At 39.1% G+C, this 23050-nt stretch overlaps 1 protein-coding gene across 2 annotated transcripts in view; it reads right to left on the minus strand.

Annotated features, from left to right (window-relative positions):
• Positions 1-23050, minus strand: part of LOC118798038 (vang-like protein 1) — an 81707-nt gene that overhangs the window by 20163 nt on the left and 38494 nt on the right. For both annotated transcript variants that reach the window (XM_036557348.1, XM_036557349.1), the window contains exons 4-5: positions 9364-9795; positions 7754-7929 (exon numbers count right to left, since the gene is read on the minus strand). In XM_036557348.1, the coding sequence (XP_036413241.1) occupies positions 7754-7929; positions 9364-9795 (608 nt within the window). The remainder of the gene's footprint in view (positions 1-7753; positions 7930-9363; positions 9796-23050) is intronic.

Raw genomic sequence — 23050 nt, forward strand, 5'->3', positions numbered from 1 at the left:
AGAAGCCAATGAGCAGTTGCTAAAATCTATCAGGAAATGTTTATGCAAAGCCCTTCCATGAGTTTTTCCCAAAGCTGCTTGAAAATTAAGCTGGACTTCTTTTTTCATTTATTATTTTTTAAAACAGATCTCTGGCTGACCATGCAGAGATACCAGAAAACTGAAAGTGAAAGAAATAAGAATTGCTTTTTTTTGTCCACTGAGTAAAACTTCACATATACAAATGTTTGTGTGCCGCTGGTCAAATGACCTTTTGATGTTTTTCTAAGTGAAAATATGCAAAAGCCTCTGCCAATCAAATGATGCCTTTTGTTGATTTTCTGAGTGAAATTAAGTGAACACATCCTCTACAGAGAACACACTTATTTTAATGCACAATTACTGTTCATTTGCTGAATTTAACATATTGGGGAAAAAATAAAAACATAAAATTTATCCTGTGCAAGTTACAGCACATCCAATATTTTAAGTTTTATTCATTTCCATTATGATAAACTCAGCAAATCAACAGACACTGTGCAGTAAAAATTGCAAAAAAAAGCCATATATAAGTTTGCTCTCTGTAGAGGATGTGTTCACTTAATTTCACTCAGAAAATCAACAAAACATGTCATTTGACTGGCAGTATTCAAACCTTTGACAGTATTTTGTAAAATTGTGAACTTGTGTGGCCAAAGGTGGCATGCAGCCATCTAAATGTTATCCTTGGTGATCGCAGCCAAAAATGCCCATTTAAAAAATTACAAAATGTACAGATGTTGTGGGCAAAAACACTGTTTTCGTGCATTCACATCTAACAAAGCCTTGGATTACACCATTTTTTGGCAGACGTTATCACCATTGCAATGTTTACATTGACCATGCCACCAGTGACCATGCAAAAAGGCAGAGAAAGATGCTTTGCCCAATGGCAACATGTAAACAACAGAATTAGCTTGCCGCACTTTCTCATGATGAAAACTTTAGCTCCTACAGGCTACCTAGCTAGCAGGCAGTAGTGCTTGACTATGGCAATGAAAACAAGCTTCAGTAATGTGGTAACATGAAAAAGCAAAGAGAACGTTATAACCACTGTGGTATTCTATCAGTTCTAAAAGCAACTAACACCAGCCTGTTCAATGCAAGGACTCAATCATGAGTTTAACATTCAAAAATGTTTTTAGCTGTAATGTAGCTGTCTAGCTGGTGGATGTTATCCTCACTCTAGCACTGTCTCTGGGCCTTGTCTCTGGGCCATGCATTTCACACTTTTAATCATGGAACTGAGCCACTGCCTCCTGAGCTTCAAGTCAACTGTTTTTCAGTTCTTTCATAACTGCAAGGAAACGCTGCAATGACCGTTTGCTGAAAGCGACAGCACCATACAGACACGGTACACAGATTCGAAGGAAATGGTCCTTTATGTGCAAAAGAGCAGCTGATTCCTTAGATTTCACAGTTTGCACTGCTATGTCTGAGCGTGTCTTGAAGAGTGGCTTCAGTGTTGGGCCAGATGCCCCACCCAGAAGCTTGTGTCATGCTTTAAGGGACACTAACTCAATTCTGACAAACACAGCATGTGCCTGGAGCATGTGCTCCCTATTTTCACCAACACACATTCACTTACACACACAGCACAGGAGCTGCAATGTGTACCCTGAGGGCGAGAGAGAGAGAGAGAATACAGAGATAAAATGGGTCAAACTGGTCATCTTATTCATGGCATGAGTGAATAAGAGACCATTCATGTTAGTCAAGATTCCTTAAGCTTTAATGGAATAACCACGACCCACCCACAAGCTTTCTGACTGAAAAAACAAATCCGTTCCATGTGAAATCCTTAGAACCTCCACCCCTTTGATTAATTATTCACGTTATGAGTGGAGCGAATCAAGCAAACGAAACCTAATTGCTGCTGAATTGTGTTGCTGCTGGCTGTGGTTGCTCTTGTCTTTAGTTCTTCAGTGTGTGGAGTTCTAATTTGGCCTAATTATATATAACGGATTCATCTCATGGGCGACTCCTCCACTGGAAGCTTAGCGAACAGAGTAGCGACAGCTGACTTTTGCTGCTGATTTAAGCCTGGTTTTGCCATTTCTCTCATAATGTTAAATACAGCACTAATCAGGATAAATAGACAGTTTTACAAGAAATGACATCTAGTTGTCACCAATTAGCGTACTTGATAATGCTTTTTGCTGCTAATCAAAGATCAGTTTTGACCATTCCTTAACAATATTCAGCATAGCGCTCTCAGAATGGCTGGTTTGTTTTACAAGAAATGAGACATAGTAGATAAAATTAGCATAGAAATTGATAATTCTATTTGGTTACTGTTAGCTTGTATTGGTTATTAGTCATGTTAGCACGCTTAGCTGACCTTCGCTGCCGAGCAGAGACCAGTTTAGCCATTTCTATCAATTTTTGGTGGCCGCCATCACCATGGCATCATTTACATGGCTGCATGCCACCATTGGCCGTGTACAGTCGCAGTTTTAAAGGCCTCAATAAACCTTCAGTGAAATCAAGCTTTCAGGGAGCTTGTGTACTTTCTGAGGTTTTGTTTGGCTGAATGTACATAAGCTGTATTTATGCTTGTGTTTACACGACTGAGTTGAAAAAAAAGCACTGTTCTGTGCCTTATTGTAGAGTTGGCAGAAAAACTACAAAAGTACGAGACCGATGGCAGAATGCAGCCATGTAAATGTTGCCATGGCTGAATGAAGCATAGTGAAACCAACTCAAAGAGCTTATAAGCTTGTATATTTTCTATGCTTTCGTTTGGCTGAGAGCCGATCCCCAATATCATCCAGCCTTGAAAGATGACACACCTCTTTTGCACCAACCAATAGCTGTTCATTCATGGAGTTTAACCAGTGGCCATGTGTCCGTAAAACGTCTACGGTTCTCTACAACTATGTTATTTGTTTACCAAAGCCAGGTGTATGTCGTCTACACATAAGTATACTGAGGCTTTTGCCATTCTTGAAAATTTCTCCAAATTGTGGTAACTTAGCTGAGCTGCGCTATTTCCTAGCTTACTTACTTACTAACTTACCTAGTTAGTGTATTAGGTAAACAGTAAATTTGACCAACAATAATATGGAAAAAACCACCCTGGACATCTATGTGTAGTAGACACACAGGCGTTATTAAGTTACTGTAAAAGAAGGCACTGTAAAAGTTTTTTGCCTTTACCTGCTGTGGTATTCTGTTAGCTGTTATAGTAAATACATAGTAGCAATTGTGTTTATATTTTCATTTTTCTGTCTGATTATGGTAATGGGAGTACTTTTCTACCAACTTAGCTACAAAGAGGTAGTGAAGTACGCTACTTGCCAACCTACAGCGGTATCTCTGTGAGCTACTGCATATGAGCTGGCCCCCCAAAACTGTAACCAGCCCCCCACCAACCCTGAACTATGGCTAACCTTCACTGGTGTTCTGAGTTTTCCATTTCTCTCATAATGTTCAATGTAGTGCTCATCTCTCATGATAGCTACACTGTTTTACAAGAAACGACACCTAGTGGTCACCAATTAGCACAATAATCGATAATGCTAATGGGTTGCTATTAGCTTGTATTGATTAACATGCTTGGTTGCGCTACTCAATTCCGGCCAATATTTCAAGGGAGGAGGCAAAGCTTGGATCAGCAGAAAAGAGGAGAGAGACATCAGGGCTCAGGAATGAAGACAAACAGGCCGGAGGGTCCGGGGAGACGCGTAATTATGATAACACAGCAGCCGCCAGGGCAGACGGCGAGCCAGAGACGCGGGAGTGTGAGCTCCACACCGCCCTGCTAATGATGACAGAGTGCAGCCCAGGAGTAGCGCCCCTCTGCGGGATCCACTCGAAAAGCTGGGCTCTTCTGCCCTCCAGGACAGCTTCTATATAAATAACAGCAGCATTAGCAAAAACGTTAGTGCCGTTAGAGACTAGGGGTAGATTTATGGATCCAAAGCCTCTCATGCTTGGAGATCTGGGTCATTTGGGCTGTATAGTTAGCAAGTTTATTTGAAGACAAGAATGGAAAACCAAAATAGAAAAACATGTGGAGGCTTAAACACATTCTGAAGGAATTTCTGCCAGTGAAGAAACACTATTTCAGCTCTCATGCAATCTTTGTTTTTGTTTCTATAGCTCTATTTTTTAGCTGGAGCTGAATTACGCCCCTCTAGAATGTTTTGATGGAAATAATAATGTCTTAAGACTGCTATCTCTTCCTCACTGAACTTCCATTTCTTCTTCATCTTGAGCTTGTTGATTGCTTCACTACTTCGCTGCACCTTTTAAACCCTTTGCTTAATTGCACCTAAGTGTGTAATTAGAAGTTTATGTGATTAGCTGCAGCCTTAGTAATCTGAATGTTAATTTCAGGCGCATTACGAGTGCATGCTGTGATATCAAAGCACATTTTGTGCCGCAACTTTATCTTTAAAACTTAAAAATCTAGTTTTGTTATGCCATGTTATCATTTTTTTTATTTTATAACAATAACTTATAGAGTGTGGTTTTAAACATTATGAATTATAAAATCTATTTGCAGATGTTTTATTCAGTATTTCAAGAATTCCAAGAACTCCATGAACCAGAAATTATTGAATGTTAAATAATATACTTCAACTACTTACATGAACTTTTTTTTTTTCACTCCCTTGACATTTGATCACCAGTTTTAAAATACAATGAATTCTGGACATTTATTACATAAAAAGGCCTATATCACAGAAAACTAAATTTCCCTTTGCTTTTTAAAATAAAACACTTTGATGTAGTTTGTAAATGCTGATAAAGTTTCACAAGTAACCATTTACGCCCCAGTCTATACAGTCCACATATGCAAACTAAGACACAAAAACAGCCTGCTTTTAATTCACTGTTTTTGTGATGTCACAAAAAACAGGACTTTGATATATATTTGCATAATCTGCTTATAGCAGTTTAGCTCTATCCATTCTTGCTGTAGTTCTAAGGAGTTTTTCAGACTTGACTGCTTTTTGAAAGAGGCACAATACAATGCAGCCAATCAGAACAGACGTCATTTACATATATCAGTCTTAAAGGCACAATAACAAAAACAACCTGTTGAATTTAAGGGGACAAAGAAAGGTTGAAAATGGTCATTTAAAAATAAATGATGACTGATTTTGGTACAACTACAAAAAACTTCTCAAGTGGAAGGCAGGGAAATGAAATTCAAGACAAATTCAGGACCTTTTCAGGACCTTTTAAAAACCTCACTGCTGTACAGCTTTCTCTGTTGTTTTAGAATTTTCTATGCACCATTCTGGACACATCTTAATTTTTATTTACAGGTTTCTAGTGTCCTATTCACTATATGAAAGCTGTTAAATTGCAGAGGACTGACATATTAAAATCATATGCATATTGGCTCCAGTCGTCGAAAAATCAAGAGTTCAATCCCTGGTGATGCCACAGCCATCCATGGCCCGGGGGTCAAGAGAGCATATGTGGCCCTGCTCTTTCTAGGTTGCTAGGATCCCCACAGCACTACATATATATATTTATATACTTGTCTGAAACCAAATTGGTTTAATGTTACTGAAAACATTGACTCAAAACATTTGAACAGTAGTGTATACGTGGCCCTAGGTGCCAAAAAATGCACATAAATGGCCATCAGGCTTTGTTTGGTACTGGGGCAGTGGGACACCTTAAAATATGTGTACAGGCAAAATGCCAACTAATCACTGTCTATTCATGAAAAGGTATTTTTTTTTTTTTAAATACAGTAATCAAGTTCAATTGAGTAATCACAGCAACCATAATACAGAGAGAGAGAGAGAGAGAGAGAGAGAGAGAGAGAGAGAGAGAGAGAGAGCGAGCACAAAGCAAACATTCTGGCAATGACAGCCCCCCTAGGGGGAAAAAGCTACAACACTGGCTTGAACTGCAGTGTGGGGTTCTAATGCTGTGATCCTAACAAGCATCAGCATGACACTGCACCTTCTCTTCATGCTGAATTTCAGCACTGCTTCCAGCTAATGAGCGAAAAAGCTACCCACTCATCATCTAAAATCCCTCCGTCTCTACTTCACAGCAAGCTTTGGAATCTTTCCCGAAAGACGGCTGTGCTTTGTCAACATGACACTTACAGCATGAGCCAAAAAATTGGGAAACCAACAAGCCCACACACCAATCATTCGTCAACAAGAAAAGACACAGAATATCACACCAATGCTTCTGTGCTCTCTGTCAGCCAGTTTTTCCAGCCTGACCGTCCCCTCGCTAACACGTTCAGTACTGTTCACATTTTCATTTTCAGAAGATCTAGTCAGAAATAGGCCTGTCAGTACGGGTGAACAACATGATCTTCTTCGTTGTTGTGATAATTACATGACATTATGTCACAATAGGTTTTTCTGAGCATATTGTGGGTATCATCAGTACTTAAAGGACTCTGACAAACTGCATGTTTCATTACAAAGAGAGCATAATTAGTTAACTGGATTTGCACTGTAGTATGTGAAATGTTGAATAAAATCTTTGTACTGATATTGTCTTGTTTTTAAAAGCTGAGCATCAAATCATTTTGTGTGTCGTGAAAATGTTCATGCTGAACATTGTATGCCTTTAAATGTAATGCTCTTGTAATGACTGGTACAAATCTTCAAAATAAACTAAAAGGCCAAAATACAGCTAAGTGGATTTCAGTTAATGAATACTCACATCAACATACAGAAAAAGTATGTCCCATAGTTAAGAATAGTCACAGTAGCCCTCTATAAATATAAACTTTGTCTGTACAAAGTTAAAATAACAGTATGTCACACAGTGTCAGAAACCACACACAGACAGGATAACTAATGTGCAGTGAAAAGGTGACAAGTTTGGAAACCAACCCCCTGTAGCAGGGTCCAGCCTTCCCAGGAGAGAAGTTTGGTGATCTTAACATGAAAATTCTGGCACAGCCTGAGACTGAAATAAGGGGAACCTATTGCAGAATTATTTCGTTTACCGAGTACAACAACTACACAAGTCATGTCCAGAAATTGTACTGTGTTTTTTTTTTGGCTAAAATGTGTTGCTTACCATACCAAGGCCAGAAATCATCCTTTGAGATATCTCTTATAAAATGAGGCCATTTTAACAATTGCTAATTATTTGTATTCTACTGATCCTATAATTGTGCTTGGACCCCGATGATCACCACCTGTGGTGTATTTGCATACAGTCACTATGCTCTCACAACATCTGTGACAGTTCACAGAAATCAATGTTTCACACTAATTTCAGAGCAGCACAGTGTCACTAGCAGAGCAACGCCACAAGGGTTCAGTGATTTGCCCAAGAGCAAAGCAGTCTGGGATCTGAACCCGCAGCATTCTGTTTGCTCACTTCTCCTACCACTAGCTGTGCCGTATTTGGGAGTAAAAAGGGATTTTAAGTCATTCTAAAAGAGCTGTTTAATCATTGGTAAGTGCATATAAATATGTATGTAAACATATGTATGTGTATAAGCCTGAAAAGTGTGTATAGCTGTACATTATGAAAAGTTAACTGACTGCCTATGGCTTGGTTGCAATGTGGTGAATGTTTCTGCAAACCTTTAATAAACAATCAGTTTAAATACTAAAGCTTCTAAGTAATGTTCTGTTTGTCGTGATGTAAACATACAATTGTGAAATCTAACAACTGTGAAAATGACCACCAAATAACCACAGGCAAGTGACTGCATAATAATCATGACAGGTCTACAGAGAGAGCAACAGTTAAAGAGTAGTAAAAGAAAGCACGGGCTTCGGCTCACCTGAGCTGTCCCAGGTTGTAGTGTCGTGTCTCCCCGTCTGTGGAGCGCGTGACGCAGACAGAGAAGCAGGGCTGCAGCTGTCTCAGCTCTAGCAGCACTATGGCCAGGTAGTGGATGAAGAGGAGAGCGTCCACCAGGGATACTGCATACTGCACAATGCCCTGATAGTCCTCATCCTTGAGGAGAGAGAGAGTAGAGACATGTTATAGTAAACAGAAGATTTAATAGGTTTATTAGTGATGTTTTTTATAGGTACCGATGTCCAGACACAGATTAAACTTGGTCTGGGATTAACCACATAGGTCTCTTCATTCAGTGACCAGCATAAATTATTCAGTAACTATTATCACTATTATCCACTTACGACTATAAGGAATGGAACTAACAACATAATAACATAAAACTCAATCACAAGACAGTCCATCACTGCAGCAGCACTACAATGAACAAACTTGCAGTACAAGCCTTCATTACAGAGACTATTTGTGGAGGTCAGTTGGCAGCTTGTCAGCTGTTCATGATTATAGAGAGAAAGTGAAAAAAACGTCCCTCTGCTGACTACAGTCACTGTGGTTGTCTATTTTATTTTCCCCAAGATAGATGCTGCTGACCTGCCACTGACACTAGAGGAAGACAACAGTGATGTGTGCAAGTGAACCTAAATGTGCAGTCAAAACAAGAAAACACCTTAATTCAGGCCTGACCAGTGTCTAGGATCACATTCAGAAAAAACTAGGACAAATCTGCTTTAAAATGTCAATTTTATTGTGTTCACACTGCTGTAAAACATCAGATCTGTCTCACATTTGTTGGAAAAACACTTTATGCCACTTCAACCTTGCAAAATGACTACAGCTTAAAGGATCCCACTGTTTTTCCAAGATTTCTGCATAATTCAGTCATTGAGATGTAGACAAAGTCAGAGTAATTTGATATGAAGTGGTTTGTTGTAGAGAAATGTATTGACTTTGATTTCTTTACAAAGGTGGTGATGGGAACCAGAGATCACAATGTCTACAACACAAATGCAGCCATTTTATTAACTATCCAAAACCACCAGTGAACCTACATGTGTATCCCGAGTTTTTACATATTTTACATGATAATCGTAAAATAGTGGTAAATCTGAAAAAATACATTTTATTGGGTACAATGTGCCTTATAACACCCTCCAAGTTAATTTCTAGCAAAAATACATAAAAAAAATAATAAAAAATGTTTTAGGCCAAATCTTCTAAAACCGTTCAAAAAACAATGTGTCAGGGACCAATTAACATATATCATTTAACAGCTTCCTGTGAAATAGCTTTTAGAGGCATTAAAGGTTTCAGACGTCTGGTTCCTATCACCACCACTGTGAACAATTCTGACTTGATACACTTTTCATGAATGGCGCATTTCAAATCAAACATCTGAATGAATTTGTTTACATCTTTATGATTTGATTATGCAGATATTTTGAAAAAAAAGGTGAGATTCCCCTCTAAGTTAAAAACAAATAAAGGCAGTTACAACTCCTAGTATACTTATTTAGTTTAAGATCGCATTTAATTAGTGTCTGGAAAAGGCCTCATGGCAACTTTTGCTTTCACAATCTTTTGACCTCTCACCTGTGTGTCCAAGATGCGCACTCCATAGAATAGCCAATAGGAGAGCACAAACAGGAACACCAGCGTAGCCAGCAGAGCACGGAACACGAAGACCCGAGGCATGCCTGCTCTGGGCGGCCGGAAGAACAGCGCCCACACCGCTAACAACAAAATGAGCAGCTTGAAGGCTACCGAGATGAAGAGGCCCTCGCAGGCTGTGCCGCAGCCCCGTAGCCTGTCCGGCCACAGCAGGTGAGGCAGCACGAGAAAGGCCAGCGGCGTGAGGAGCACCAGCAGGCCCAGGATGATGGACAGGGAGACGGATAGATAGCGCTTGCAGTCCAGACCCACACTGTCGTCCAGGTCCTTGCTGATGCGGACGATGTCCTCCTGAGAGAGTGAGTGCTCAGAGGTGCCAGTGACGGCTGTGGTGGTCTCTCCCCAGTTGTCATCCTAGAGAGAAAAACAATCTCTGCTTAAAATAAGAACAATACTAATGCAGTGATACAGTACTCAGACACAATTACAAACAATGTCATTTGATTTTGAACTTATAAATATGAAGAAAAAGCTTGTATATATATAAGCATAAACATCCACTGGGTTAAAAATAACACTGATAGAAAAAAAGTTTTCAGACACTACAAATTAATAACATTAGTACTTTGTTGCAAAGCGTTGTTGGCAGGTACAGCTTTAGTAAAAGTAAATATATGCACTGGCGGTATATTAAATAATAAAACAAAAGTATCTGAATACCTCTTTACTCTAACTTGCAAGAAAAACCACCACCAAAACTAGCATATGCTGTGTTTTGAAGTCGGTATGGTGGTATCACCAATATAGGTGATATGGCTAAACCAGCACCAGAAAAGGACAGATTAAATAGCAGAAATAAACTAGCGTTAATGATTTATTAATTGAAAAACTACTAGAGTAATTACTTTGAGTTATTTTAAGGTTATAAGGTTCAACTGTCAAGGTTTCACAATGTTTGCTACCTAAGGTAATCCATTATCTTACCTTTGTAGGTAAGATAATGCTTAGCTAATCGAGATGTTAGCTAATTGAGCTAGCTGAAAGACACTCGCAACAGAACATATAACCAAAAGCTTTATGAAAGAGCAGTTATTTATTTTAAAATGACATAATAAAAAGAAAACGGTAAAAGAACACAGAAGCTAAGATTTGTTAGCCAGCCGGCAAACTGCTTAGCCACTGAGTTGTGAAAAGCATAGATGTTTTTAAACTGGAAATACACAAAATATCCAAGTTAAATATTGTATTAGGAAAGAATTCATGTAATAGTTAAGTTACAATAATTATTATAGCAAAAAAGGAACTGTTACAGGGAAAAACATACTCAAAAACTCTAGTGTGATCAATAGCCTCAAATAACCACTTCAGTTACCACTGAAAGCTGTAGCTGAAGTTTAACCTTGGTAAAGAGTCGTAAAAAGCTAAAAGAAATATTATTTATAGTCTTATTTGAAAGGCACAAAGCCTACAAAATGGATTACATCCAAGAAGGAAATCGAGGGAAAGTGAGGGAAAACCTTTTTTCTTTTTTTTTTCTTTACACCTGAAATTGGACAGATGTCTAGACATAATAAATGTATCTCTGAAAACACTCTGTCCGCTAACCTAACAGAAGCTTTCTTCCATATTCTTCCATATGAAGTGCATCTGGAAGATTCAAAAGATATAAACGAACAATCACAGAGGACCGAATGGCTGCAAACTGTAACGCAGCCCAGTCAACCTTGCACGTCTACCGAGCGAGTTCTGTATCTGTTTATTTTTCCTCCTCACAGAGCGCAAAATAAACACAGCCTCCCTTTCTGAGGTCAAGTCGCAGCAGCAGCACTCAGGAGAAAAAAGGAGGGAAAATGACAGTCACTCAACCGGTTAGCACCTCAGGCTAACACTGTTGCGCTGAGATAAACACCAAAACGCATTAGGGAGGATGTAGTTGCAGGCTGTTTAAAAGAGGCACTGATCGCGTGTGAAGTGGCATTAATAATACAGTGTGGTATGCATATCTGCTTGTTTTGTATGCGATTAAGACACAAAGGAAAATCTGAAATCGTGTAGCATGTTTAGCCCGCTAGCAAACTGTTCCGCTTCAGGGCAGATAAAGTGAAATTCAACTCATATACCCAGATGTAGCTTCTGTAGGGACCTTTTAATTCTATGAAACTTCAACTCAAGTTTCGAATGAGGCCATTTGAAACAGCTCATTTTGCCTGATTTGCAAGAGCTGAGATGATTTCACTTGTTTCTCCTGAGACCTGAAGCTCGTGTTGTGGTCTGCTAGAAATATCAGCACAGACCTGCATGTTCACCAGCAAAACCAGCGTAGGTTGTGTTTTGGATTACTGGCACAATCATGAAATTTTAGCTGACAACTGTCATATAAATAATTGCAATTAACGATCGAATCGTGTTTTCTCGTTCAATGCGTTTACAAATTCACCCCTTAAAATTCCAGACTTGTGACATACTAAGGCATATTATTCAGCTACTACAAGGACTACAAGGCAAAATAGCTGAGTTACTCTTAGGTCATAGAAGTGGGTAGTAAAATGTTGGGGCTGCTGGTGGGCCTTGGCCATTTAAAGGGTTAAAATACTAGCCTAAAGTGGCCAAATTGGCTAATTTACTTGCTATATATGTTTATGCAGTAGCTGGCTATACTGGCGCATCAGTACTGAGTACACACTCAAATGTCAGCAGTTACACAGAATTATGAGTAGCTTAGCAAAGCTACATGTTCTTTACGAGAGTGAAAATATAAGTAAAATCACGTATTCTGCTAGCATACGTGCTAAAAACACTACGATTAGCTACATTAGCTACAGTTAACAGACAAAAGAAGCACTCAGCGCTGCCCTCAAGTTAGTACCAAGTTAGAAGTCAGAAGGTTTTCTTGTAAGCCCTATGATTTCTCAATGAATGCAATCATTGCTTTCTTTTATTTACATTTATTTGCCTCAACCCAAAACACCCAATTCACATTGTTTGTTGCAGCATAATATGACAGTGGCGGCTAACAACTGTGGAAAATGACTGCAATCAACTTAAATAATTGCAATCAACTGAAATGATTGCAATTAGTTGATTATGTGATAATTGTAACAGGCCTATTGCTGGTACGCTGGTTAGCAACAATGGAAGCCGATATGCTGATCACCACAGTAACCACCACCATTATAATAATAAAAATAATAATAAACAATAGCTATAAAGTGCTTTTCAAGGACCCAAAGATGCTCACAATTACAGCAGCATGCAGTACGTCAAAAACAAACAGGACAACAGTAATAGAGATATGCAATGTTAGAGAAGACAGGGAAAACCACATGGAGGAGCAGTTTGAGGAAGGTCATAGGCAAGAGAAAATAGGTATGTTTTAAGGTTAAATTTGAATGTGGGGAGAGAATCAGACTTTCCCCCTGCACAGAGTTCCAGAGACAAGGAGGAAATCTAGAGAATGCTCAATCACCAAAGCTATGGAGGTTGGATGAAGGAACGGTGACTAGCCCATCTGAAGACCTGAGAGTACGAGTGTGTTTGTAGGGAAAAAGAAGACAGACAGATAAAAAGGAGCAAGATTGTTGTGATGATGTGTTTTGGATGCAGGTATGCTGATATGACTATGCTGGGTAACGAGTTAAACCAGCACCAGACCAGCCTAAACCAGCTAAGACCAGCATGGAATTCACACTGGTCTAAGCTTTTTTTTCTTCAGCAGGGTGTGGATGTCCTAAAATGTACAGCATAACATAGGCAGCCTTTTGTACAGGCATGGTATCTGCCCGCCAGACCGAGCATGTTTAACTAACACGGCCATGTTTCTACATCTCATCTACATTAGATACATTAAATGTGGTATTCATGCAGGATATCACATCACATATGTTTACAGTTATGTTCATGTAAAAGAATGTGCCTTGCTATGGTTTGTATAAAACAGTTCAATAAATGAACGTATTACCAGATTAACTCATTGACCTGCCGCCAGGCACAGGCCTAGTAAGACCGTTTAGAGGCTACAAAGCATTATAATAAGAGACAGAGAGGCCTAAAATAAAGAGCTGCCTTAGTCAGGGCTGTTCAACACTGAGTAATAGGTTAAGACAAAGAAAAAAAGGTCATGGGTCCAGAGTGAGTGCTAAAATAACACAGATAATGCCTCCCAAATAGCAGTCATAACACAACACTCAGCGCTAGCCTCATACGTACTTACAGAGGGCCGAGCGCACTTCCTGCCATCCCTGTGTGTGTGGTCCTAAAACAACACTCATGCACAAAAGGACTTCATCATGCTATATGGATGTGTATGTGTGTGTTTGTGTGTGTGTGATACTGAAATGACGTCAGGGAGAGTGAGACGGTGGTGTAATGTGCAGAGTTGGCAGAGCTCTTTGTCTGGCCTGAGGGCAGCAGAGTGACATCGGAAGGAAAAGAAGACAGAGAGAGAGGGGAAAAAAAGAATAAAGGGAGAACAGGCAGAATGGAGGGATTGGCTTTTCATCATGACACACGAGAAGAGTCCAAAACGGACAGAGCACATCGCCATATCAAGAGCGGCACTGTCGTTTCAATCTTACGGTCAGTTTCTCACATCCAGAACAAGCCTAAATCTAAATAAATCAGGTTTTTTAATTGTGAAACACAACTGTCAGTTTTGTAGGTTTTATAGGACATCAATAGCATCCAAACAAACTCTGGTTCTGCACTGTTTTTGTCTATTAGAAACCCAGCTAGCTCTGCGTGACTTAAGCAGTACTGGGCCACTTTGAGTAGAAGTGCTGGATAGTTACAGGAGAAGCCTTACTTTCACATAACTCAGCACGTACGTAGCAATATTCGTATTTCAATGACATTTGCAGGAGAAAATATACACAGGACAAAATGCTTTGAAACACTTTTTCTTGTCACAGAGCATCACAGGAGCAATTCTAAAAAAGGCTATTTTTTTCTTACCATAGACAAAAAGATGAGTCCTAAAGTTCCTTTTAGAGTAATGTTGCTTTCTACCAAGTGATGACCTCCGAGGTCTACTGCAATTCTATCCAAGACTAAGTCTAGTGATGTAGTTCTAGGATAAAAAGTGGGTATACTATAAACACACATACATATACACATGGTATAAAGGGAGTTCTATGTTTTTAGATATCAAAACATGACATAAATAAATAGGCGTGTAACCAGCTTATTGTACAATGCTGGAGTAGATACCAAACTTTTTCTTTAAACTTAATGTAGTTTTATTATAACTGAAGTTTATAATAAAAACCCCTGAAACCCCTTCTTCCCTCCTTGACGAAAGGTTCGCAATCCCCACGACCACGACATCTCCTCCCTGTTACTCAGTCCTGCATCAGTCCTACTTCAGCTATGGCAGGGGGGTCTGGCTTTCCAGCTACAGGCAGAAGCTGCCCAGAACTCCAGCCCAAGTTCTCAGAGGTCTCCCCTCTCCCTCAATCAGTCTTCCCTCATTCTACCATCATGGTGAAGGCATGGTATGAACTCACAAACAAGTGTTTACACTGCTGTCAGAGGCAGCCTGATCCATGAATTCACATAAGCTGAATCTAGAGAGCATTCAAAGGCACATTTTCCTCAAAACATAAAAGGACCTAACTATTATACATGAGAATATCTATACATGAGAGTTTCAAATTTGTTGGCCTTATTTGGAAGCCACAGTCTGAGTAGCTACTAAACTGCTGCCAATTTTGAAACCTACAAATTCTCCCTGATTTTACTGGAACATAAAATGATAAATGGGTATCAGAGTATGTGAGTGGTGCAGAATGAGAGCAGAGCAGGGAGTGGAGTGGTGTGATTTTTTGACTACATGACATGAGTGATGTGGCAGCATGACTGCTACAGTTTAGACGTGATGGCCATACACAGCGTTTGTGCTGTTCAGCAGACCAACATACTGGGAATTGTCACTGATTGCAACAAAGCTCTATAAATATTACATACAATTAGTCCCATATCGACCACTGTGCTGAGAGAATAATAAAGAAGACTACACATGCAAAAAGCACCCTTTGCAGCTTTCTGGCTTGGGATTGAGCCATTGTTTCAAGTCTACCAACCGGAAAAAGCCTGTGTAGCACGGTATGTTTAACTAGTTTTTCGCTCAATAACGCCCATAAAACATATACTTCATAAAATGAAGTGCATGATATATTGGCCATACGTTCAAGACATAAAATAAATATCATAAGAATGAATCATATGGAGCGGAAACGAGTTTTCTCTGATGTGTGAGTGAGGAGCGAGCGAGGAGCAGGAAGTAGAAAACCCGGAGCGGAGTTGAAGCAGAGTGATTACAGAATGTTTTGAGCAAGGAGCAGAAATGTCTCCCACTCCACTTCACTCCACTCACATACTCTGGTGGATATACAAATAAATTCATAAACAGATGTCAGTATATGGAAACTGCGAAGTGCAACAATCAGAATACAGCATACACGCCTGACTACACCACTAAGTCTAATCTATGTCTGAGAAACCCACCCTTGCTGTCGAACACAGTAAGACTCAACATCAGCAGCAATATACAGATCGGACTCACAGGCCACAAACTGCCCAGCAGTGGGCAGAGATCAAGTTAGACTGTAATGAAGAATAATGGGTCTCAAGCAGAGCCTAGAGAGGAACAATACTGCTCCTAAAATGAATCAGTATGAAAAGCAAGACGTGCTTTCAAAACATGATCATAAATTTATCTGCTTATATGCTGGAACACGTGCACTTTATTTGTCATTTCATAGCAGTCACTCACTGCATTGTGTTTAATCTGCTTCTAGAATCCTTTAATAGTGGGTCACTGCTTGTAGTTATGTTCTCTAAATTAGATGTATTCAGATCTGCAGAGAATTAAGCTACTCAATCATAAAGAAGTGGAGGTCAAGTAAAGTTTATTTTATGGTATGTATTGCGATAGAGACCTACAACAACAGAACTATTAAGATAATAAATTCAGACAAATACAGCCGAGCCAAAACATTATGACCACTCAAAGATGAAGTGAATAAAGTTGATTAGCACCAGAATAGTCAAGCTGGTGGAAGGAGTGTGATGTTTTGGGTTCTGCTGGAAAACCCTGCATCCAGGCATTCATGTGGACGTCAATTTGACACCTGCCACCTACCTAAATATCGGTGACGATCGAGTACACACTGCACACACTGTTTGGGAACTGACTGAAGAACATAATGAGGAGTTCAAGATGCCTTGGCCTCCAAATTCCCCTGATACTACAGGACACCTTCAGAGGTCTTGAAGAGTCCATGCCTTAGTGGACTGGAGCTGTTTTTGCAGGACGCGGATGGCTGACAGCATATTAAACTGGTAGTTAAAATGTGTTGGCTCACTGATTTATGGGCAAGATTGATGTGGATTTTGCACAGTGACAGGCCAGTGAAAGTTCTTTGGCACACATTTAAAAAACAGGCCAGGCCACGGCCTGTGTGACCCCCCTGTTCTGCAGCCCAGGATACACATAAGTACAGAAACCTTTACAGTCAACAAGGTGTGTTTTCTTTTTTTTTGCTATGAGTAATGCTGTGAAAGCTGAATGTGCTGAGGGTCAACACAGAGCCACAGGAAGAGCAGGAAGAGAGTCAAGTTACAGAGAACTCACAAATCTCTCTCTCTCTCACACACACACACACACACACACACACCTGAAACATACAACAAAACAGATGTAGCTTTCCATTCGCATTGCTACTGATTACATGTTACATTGAGTTTTAATAGGACACACAAAAACTGATGTCTTTAAACATCATCAGGATGTGGCATCACACATACGCGCTATATTTATTAAAAGGACTAATATGTAAGAATAATTTCCACTATGAATTACACAAAGATATTTAATGGCTGTTTTGGCAGGAAATTAACTAAGTGAAGGTGGTCTCTGATTTTTAGTAATGTAATAACAGGATGTAATATATGTATTATATATATTTAGGTAGTAACAATAACAATAATAGTAATCATCTATAAGTCTACATATACATATGGGGCATACTAGTACATACAAGTGAATATATACATACAGTAAAATAAGAATGTTCTAAATAGAACATTTAAATAGAATTTAAACAGAATAGCCTAGAATTAGGCTCATGCTAAACCTAACCCTAACCCTACAAAGCTCTATAATGAAACCTCAATCAGCAGTCATATCCACTGAGCTCCTGATGATGCTCAAACAGATTGGACCTTTCTGCTTAGAGCTGTAGCTGAGGCACTCTACAGACTCATGGGAGTTGAAAAAGTATGGAAGAGAATGGATGTAAGTGCTCTCACATGTAAGAATACTGGCTTATATATAGCACAAAGAACGAAGAATGGAGCAGAAAAACTAGGCTGCTTTTACTTCCAGCAAGAAACAACAAAGCCCCATAATGATACCTCCACTAACAGGCAGAGAAGCTGAAGAAAAAAAAAAAAACAGACTTATTAACATTTAATACTGCCAATATGAGGTGGTGCCTCACTAAAGAACCATCAAGCTCAGGAAGTCTAAATGAAACCTGCCAAAAACAATCCTGAGAAAGAGATTTAAGGCATAATAGTTGGTCAAAAGGCTGCGTGTTTTTCAAACTATGATAATTTGGGCAGTGGCGTTAAAAGTGTTGCCAGTAGGCCTGCAAGCAGTACATAAAGCACAAGCTTATCTTTTTTTCATTTAGCATTTTTTAACCCTTAGCAGTCTACAGGTATTACTGTCTTGCTATGCTACTTAAATGCACTTCCATAACTGATTACACTGTTAGCTACACAATGAATTCCTACATTCTGTATCGACAGGCTCGTATCTGCACTTGTTTTTCTTTTGCTTTTATAGGTCAAAAATGTAAAATGTGCCTTTTCTTTCTGCAAAACAAAACTGTACACACAATAACCTTTCATCAAATTCATATCATAATAAAATCTCCAATGCTATTTACAAAGACAAGGTGGTAACAGTTGAAAGTTTTGAACCTGTATTTCTGATAGAATTTCTCTGCTTGATATAATAATGAGCTACAGGTGAAAGGGCCCATATCATATCGCTTCATGTCTTTTATTTTTTCACCTAGGTCCATTTATAATATTTATGTAGTTATATGTACTAAATCACATGTGTGAAGCTCCAGTCTTAGTGGACCAAAACACTGCAGACTTTAGCACACTGACCTATTAAACACACCTGATTCAGCTCATCAGCTAATTAGCAAGGCCTTCACAAACTGAATTCAGAGCATCAGAAGAGGGTAAACGCAAACCTCCACAGCACTTTGGCCTGAAAGGTCCCCAGTTTGACATTTCTGTATTAAATAGTTTCATAATTCATATTTGCGTGACTATTTTTCAACTCTTATACTTTAAAAAGGCTGTTTTTGTTAGTGTGTCTTTGTAATTGAGCCCTGTTCCTAATGGCTTTCCTGTATTGCGCCTTGTTCAAAAAGCAGTCCAAGCTGAAACACTCCATATAACTTCAATATGAGCGGACGGGGCTAAACTGCTGCAGGATGAATAGGTGGATACATGTAAATGAATTGGTTTTCGTGACATCACAAAAACAAAATTTCATGCAGCCTATTTTTGCAGCTTAGTTTCCATATATGCACTCTGTACGCACTGGGGGTTCGTCTTGAAACCTTAACAGTGTTTATATACTACAACACACTATTATTTTAAAAAAAGCTTTAAAAAAAGCATGACACAACACCTTTTATATCAAATTACACCACACATCATCACTGATGATATCTGCAACATCCAAAGGTTAAACGGGAAGTTAGAAATTGGAAAGCATTCACATTCCTAACAAGCACAGGCTGAAAGTCTAGTCATTCATGGGACTAGTGAGATACACAACATTCTGTCCTGAAAAACAGTGATGCACTGAACTGACACGATTCATATGTGTACATAATTTCCTCATGAATAAAATATCCTACAGCAACACAGTTCTGTCTGTCAGTTTACTTGCTTTTGACAAATGTGTTGACGTAGTATATTTTATTAATGTAGAAATGATGTACACATATGAATCAAGTCAATTCAAAGCATCACTTTTTCCCCCCAGTGTCACAATTTCAGAATTCTAAGAAATATCTTTTAGTTATCTGCACACTGAAGATGCTATTCAGAGGTGTTCAGCTGATGCAATGACAGATCTGTTACATTCAATGTTACATTCAATCCTGCTGCTGCTTCAAACAGTCCTAATAAATCAATCCTGGTTTAAAAATATGGCCATAATGTTCTTGCTGGAGGTCACCGCTTCCAGACAGGCCGTGTAGCTCACACTGAGAGAATAATGACCTTTTCCTATCTCCACATATGTGTCCTACCTGCTGCAGGTCCGACGGTGGCGAGCTATGCTCCTGTGCTGCAGGTTCACTCTCTAACGCTGGCTCCTCCATATCCTTCCGACTAAAACCTGGAGCATACGAGCATGAGAGGCAAGCGAATGCGCTGTGGAACGCAAGCGCTGGCTTCACTGCTTTTTGTGTCAGAATTTAAAAAAAAATTCTCCCATCATGCATTGTGTCCTATACTCATGGGCACCGTGGTTTAATGTAAGGGCTTTCAGTGGAGGCGAAGAAGCGAGGGGGCAGGTCACATGGGACGTCCGAATGGCAAAGGAAATGTGTGTTGGTGGGGGGCGTCCATTAAACAAACAATTCTGCCCCCCAGAGAGAGAAAGGGCAAACAACATAATCAACCAATTAGAAGTCTTGTGGATACCCGTGATATACTCGTATCCATTATAACAAGAAAGGATCTAAGGGTGACCCCTGAGGCACTCCCTCTCTATCTGTCTATGTATCTCTCTGTCTCTTTCTCTCTCCCTGGCTTTCTCCAGTCCCTTCCACTTTTGCTCCACTTCTTCCAACTGAGAGAACAGAGTATGTTACAGCATCACTCTCTCTCTCACTCTCTCGCTCGCCCTCCCTTGCTCAGCCAGCAGCAGCAAAACACAACACAAAAGGAGAAAACGTTTGACACTGCCTGAACAAGCCATCCATAAACAGAGAGAGAGAGTGAGTGGGAGTGAGTGAGAGAACTCTTCTTGTGCAAATTAATTATGAATGGAACTACAATAGCAAAGTGAAAACCCCTGGGAATGAATGAGCGAATGAATACCAGCAGGGAGGAAGGACAAAGCAAGACAGAATTTTGAAGGAACAAAGTACAGAAGCAATGATCTTGCATTATGCAACACACAGTGTGTTCTGACAGAGGTGGAATTTTGGGAGCAAAAGAGCCAAATTCCCAACTTAACCTTCTAATCTGCCTATTAGAACAAATGAATATGAGCTGAGGATGATGAGCTCAGTTCCAGGTGGCTTCCCATCAGCTCAATACTAATAAGTCTAGAGTTATTACTCTCGGGTTGCCATAGTAGCCTAGTTTATTGGTTTATTATAATAGTTTAGAGTGTAATTATGTAAATAGGAAATTAATTATATGTACATTTGATTTACATTCTGCATAGACAGAATCAAGTCTGCTCTTCTGACTTTTTTGGTTTTGTTTTCATATGACAAGAAATGACATGGGAAAAATGTAAAAGAACAATAACCATCAAATTATCAAATTCAAATAAAAAAAAAGATACCTCCTCTTCTACTTACAAATGAACATAAGTATCTATATGTAATAATGATAATACTACTAATAATACTACTACTACTACTAATACTACTACTACTACTAATACTACTACTACTACTAATAATAATAATAATAATAATAATAATACTACTACTACTACTACTACTAATAATAATAATAATAATAATAATAAGTACCACATGTATCCTACATCTTTTAAAACTTTTACTCCAAAATGCTGTATATCCATTTGTAAAATCTGTGGATACAATGAGTTTTTGAAAAGAGTAACATCTGATGTATAATGAAAAACATATTTTTATTTTTCTAATAAAGGTGATGTTAATTATAGAATAGCACTGACATTTCTTATACATATTCCATATTTCGCTGCTGTCAGAACAAAACCTTGTATCTCCAAAATGGTAACTTTACAGGAGAAAGAAAATACATACTTTACTTTAAATGTAAGTCAATGGAACCAGACGTCTTTCCAATAATTCCAGGTCATTTCTTTTGGTCCATTCATCATAAAAATTATGAACAATGTAAAGGGCAACAGGCATGTTCAAACTATGCCAAAAACTGAAAAACAACATAAAACACACACACGTATTATATGTACTCCACACACACACACACACACACACACACACACACACACACACACACACACACATATATATATATATATATATATATATATATATACACACATAAAAACACACACATTCAAGTTAACACACACAAGCTAGGAGTGACATATAAGCTACTAAACACAAAATTACAACATGCTTTTATCAGTGCCTGCAATAACTGTGACTTCTAAAGGTTACCCCTGCAGTGAAAACCATTCATGCGCATATGCGCACCACAGCTTTACGGTTCACTTTCAGTTCACTTTCAAAAAGCAGACACAACACAACAACTTTCACACACGTATGAACACATTAACTGCTCCTGTGTGTATTCAAACACAAAAAAAACTGCTCACACACACACACACACACACACACACACACACACACACACACACACACACACACAGACACACTCATCTCTGCTGGAACAAATGTGTTCCAGCCAAACTATCCTCATGATTGAATTGCCTTCCAGCTGAACTCTGCTCACATTGTATTAGGTACATTAATTAAAAATGCACAATCCAGTTACACCCACAGTGTCCCGCTACATCTTCTGAATATGACTTTGAATACAGCTGTCTCTTCTGCCCCGCGCATCACCCAACAGTGACAAAAGAAATACAGGGCGGCACTGTTTGCTGTTGCGAGTTGCTAAGCTGCTAAGCTGCTAACTGATCAGCACAACATGCTATTTATTCCATCACAGCGGGTCGTGGCCACTCAGCCAGATCTCGTTTGGACAGTCTGGCGCACCCTGCAAAACTTGACCTTTTTACACTGATACAGGGCAAGCACTTCGAAACTTAATTCCACAAACAAAGGGGAAAAGGTGGCATCCATTCGTCCACCAGTAGATAAAGCATATACATATTAATTCCACTGATTTTTGAAAAAATCTTGCTCAATTGTTGAGATGTAAACAAAATCATACAGAGTGGACTGATGAGAAATGGGTTAATTGCAGGTAATAACAGTGGTGACAGGAACCAGGGGTTGCAATGTTTATACCACATGACCTGTTAACCCTACACGTGTCTTCTGAGTTTTATTTGTAACGTTAATAAGAGTAAAACAGTGGTCAATTAAAAAAAAAAATTCTTTGGGTACTATTTTGCCTTACAACACCCTGCATAGACCTCTCCATCATTAACGGATTTTAAAAAGTACATTTTAGGCCAAAAGCTTTTTTGCAAGACTATTGTAAGACAATGTTTCAGGCACCAGGTAACATGTTTAGAATTGTTTTATATACTAACTTGCTGTTAGCTTTAGAAGCATTAAACTCTTCAGACGTCTGGTTCCTATCACTTCACTGTGAACAATTCTGACTCAGTAAGTTTCTGTAAAATTAAGCATTTCACACCAAACCACTCTGAATGACTTCATGTACATCTTAACAACTAAAGCATGGTATA

Source organism: Colossoma macropomum, unplaced genomic scaffold (assembly GCF_904425465.1).
Source record: "Colossoma macropomum unplaced genomic scaffold, Colossoma_macropomum, whole genome shotgun sequence".
Lineage (NCBI taxonomy): Eukaryota > Metazoa > Chordata > Actinopteri > Characiformes > Serrasalmidae > Colossoma > Colossoma macropomum.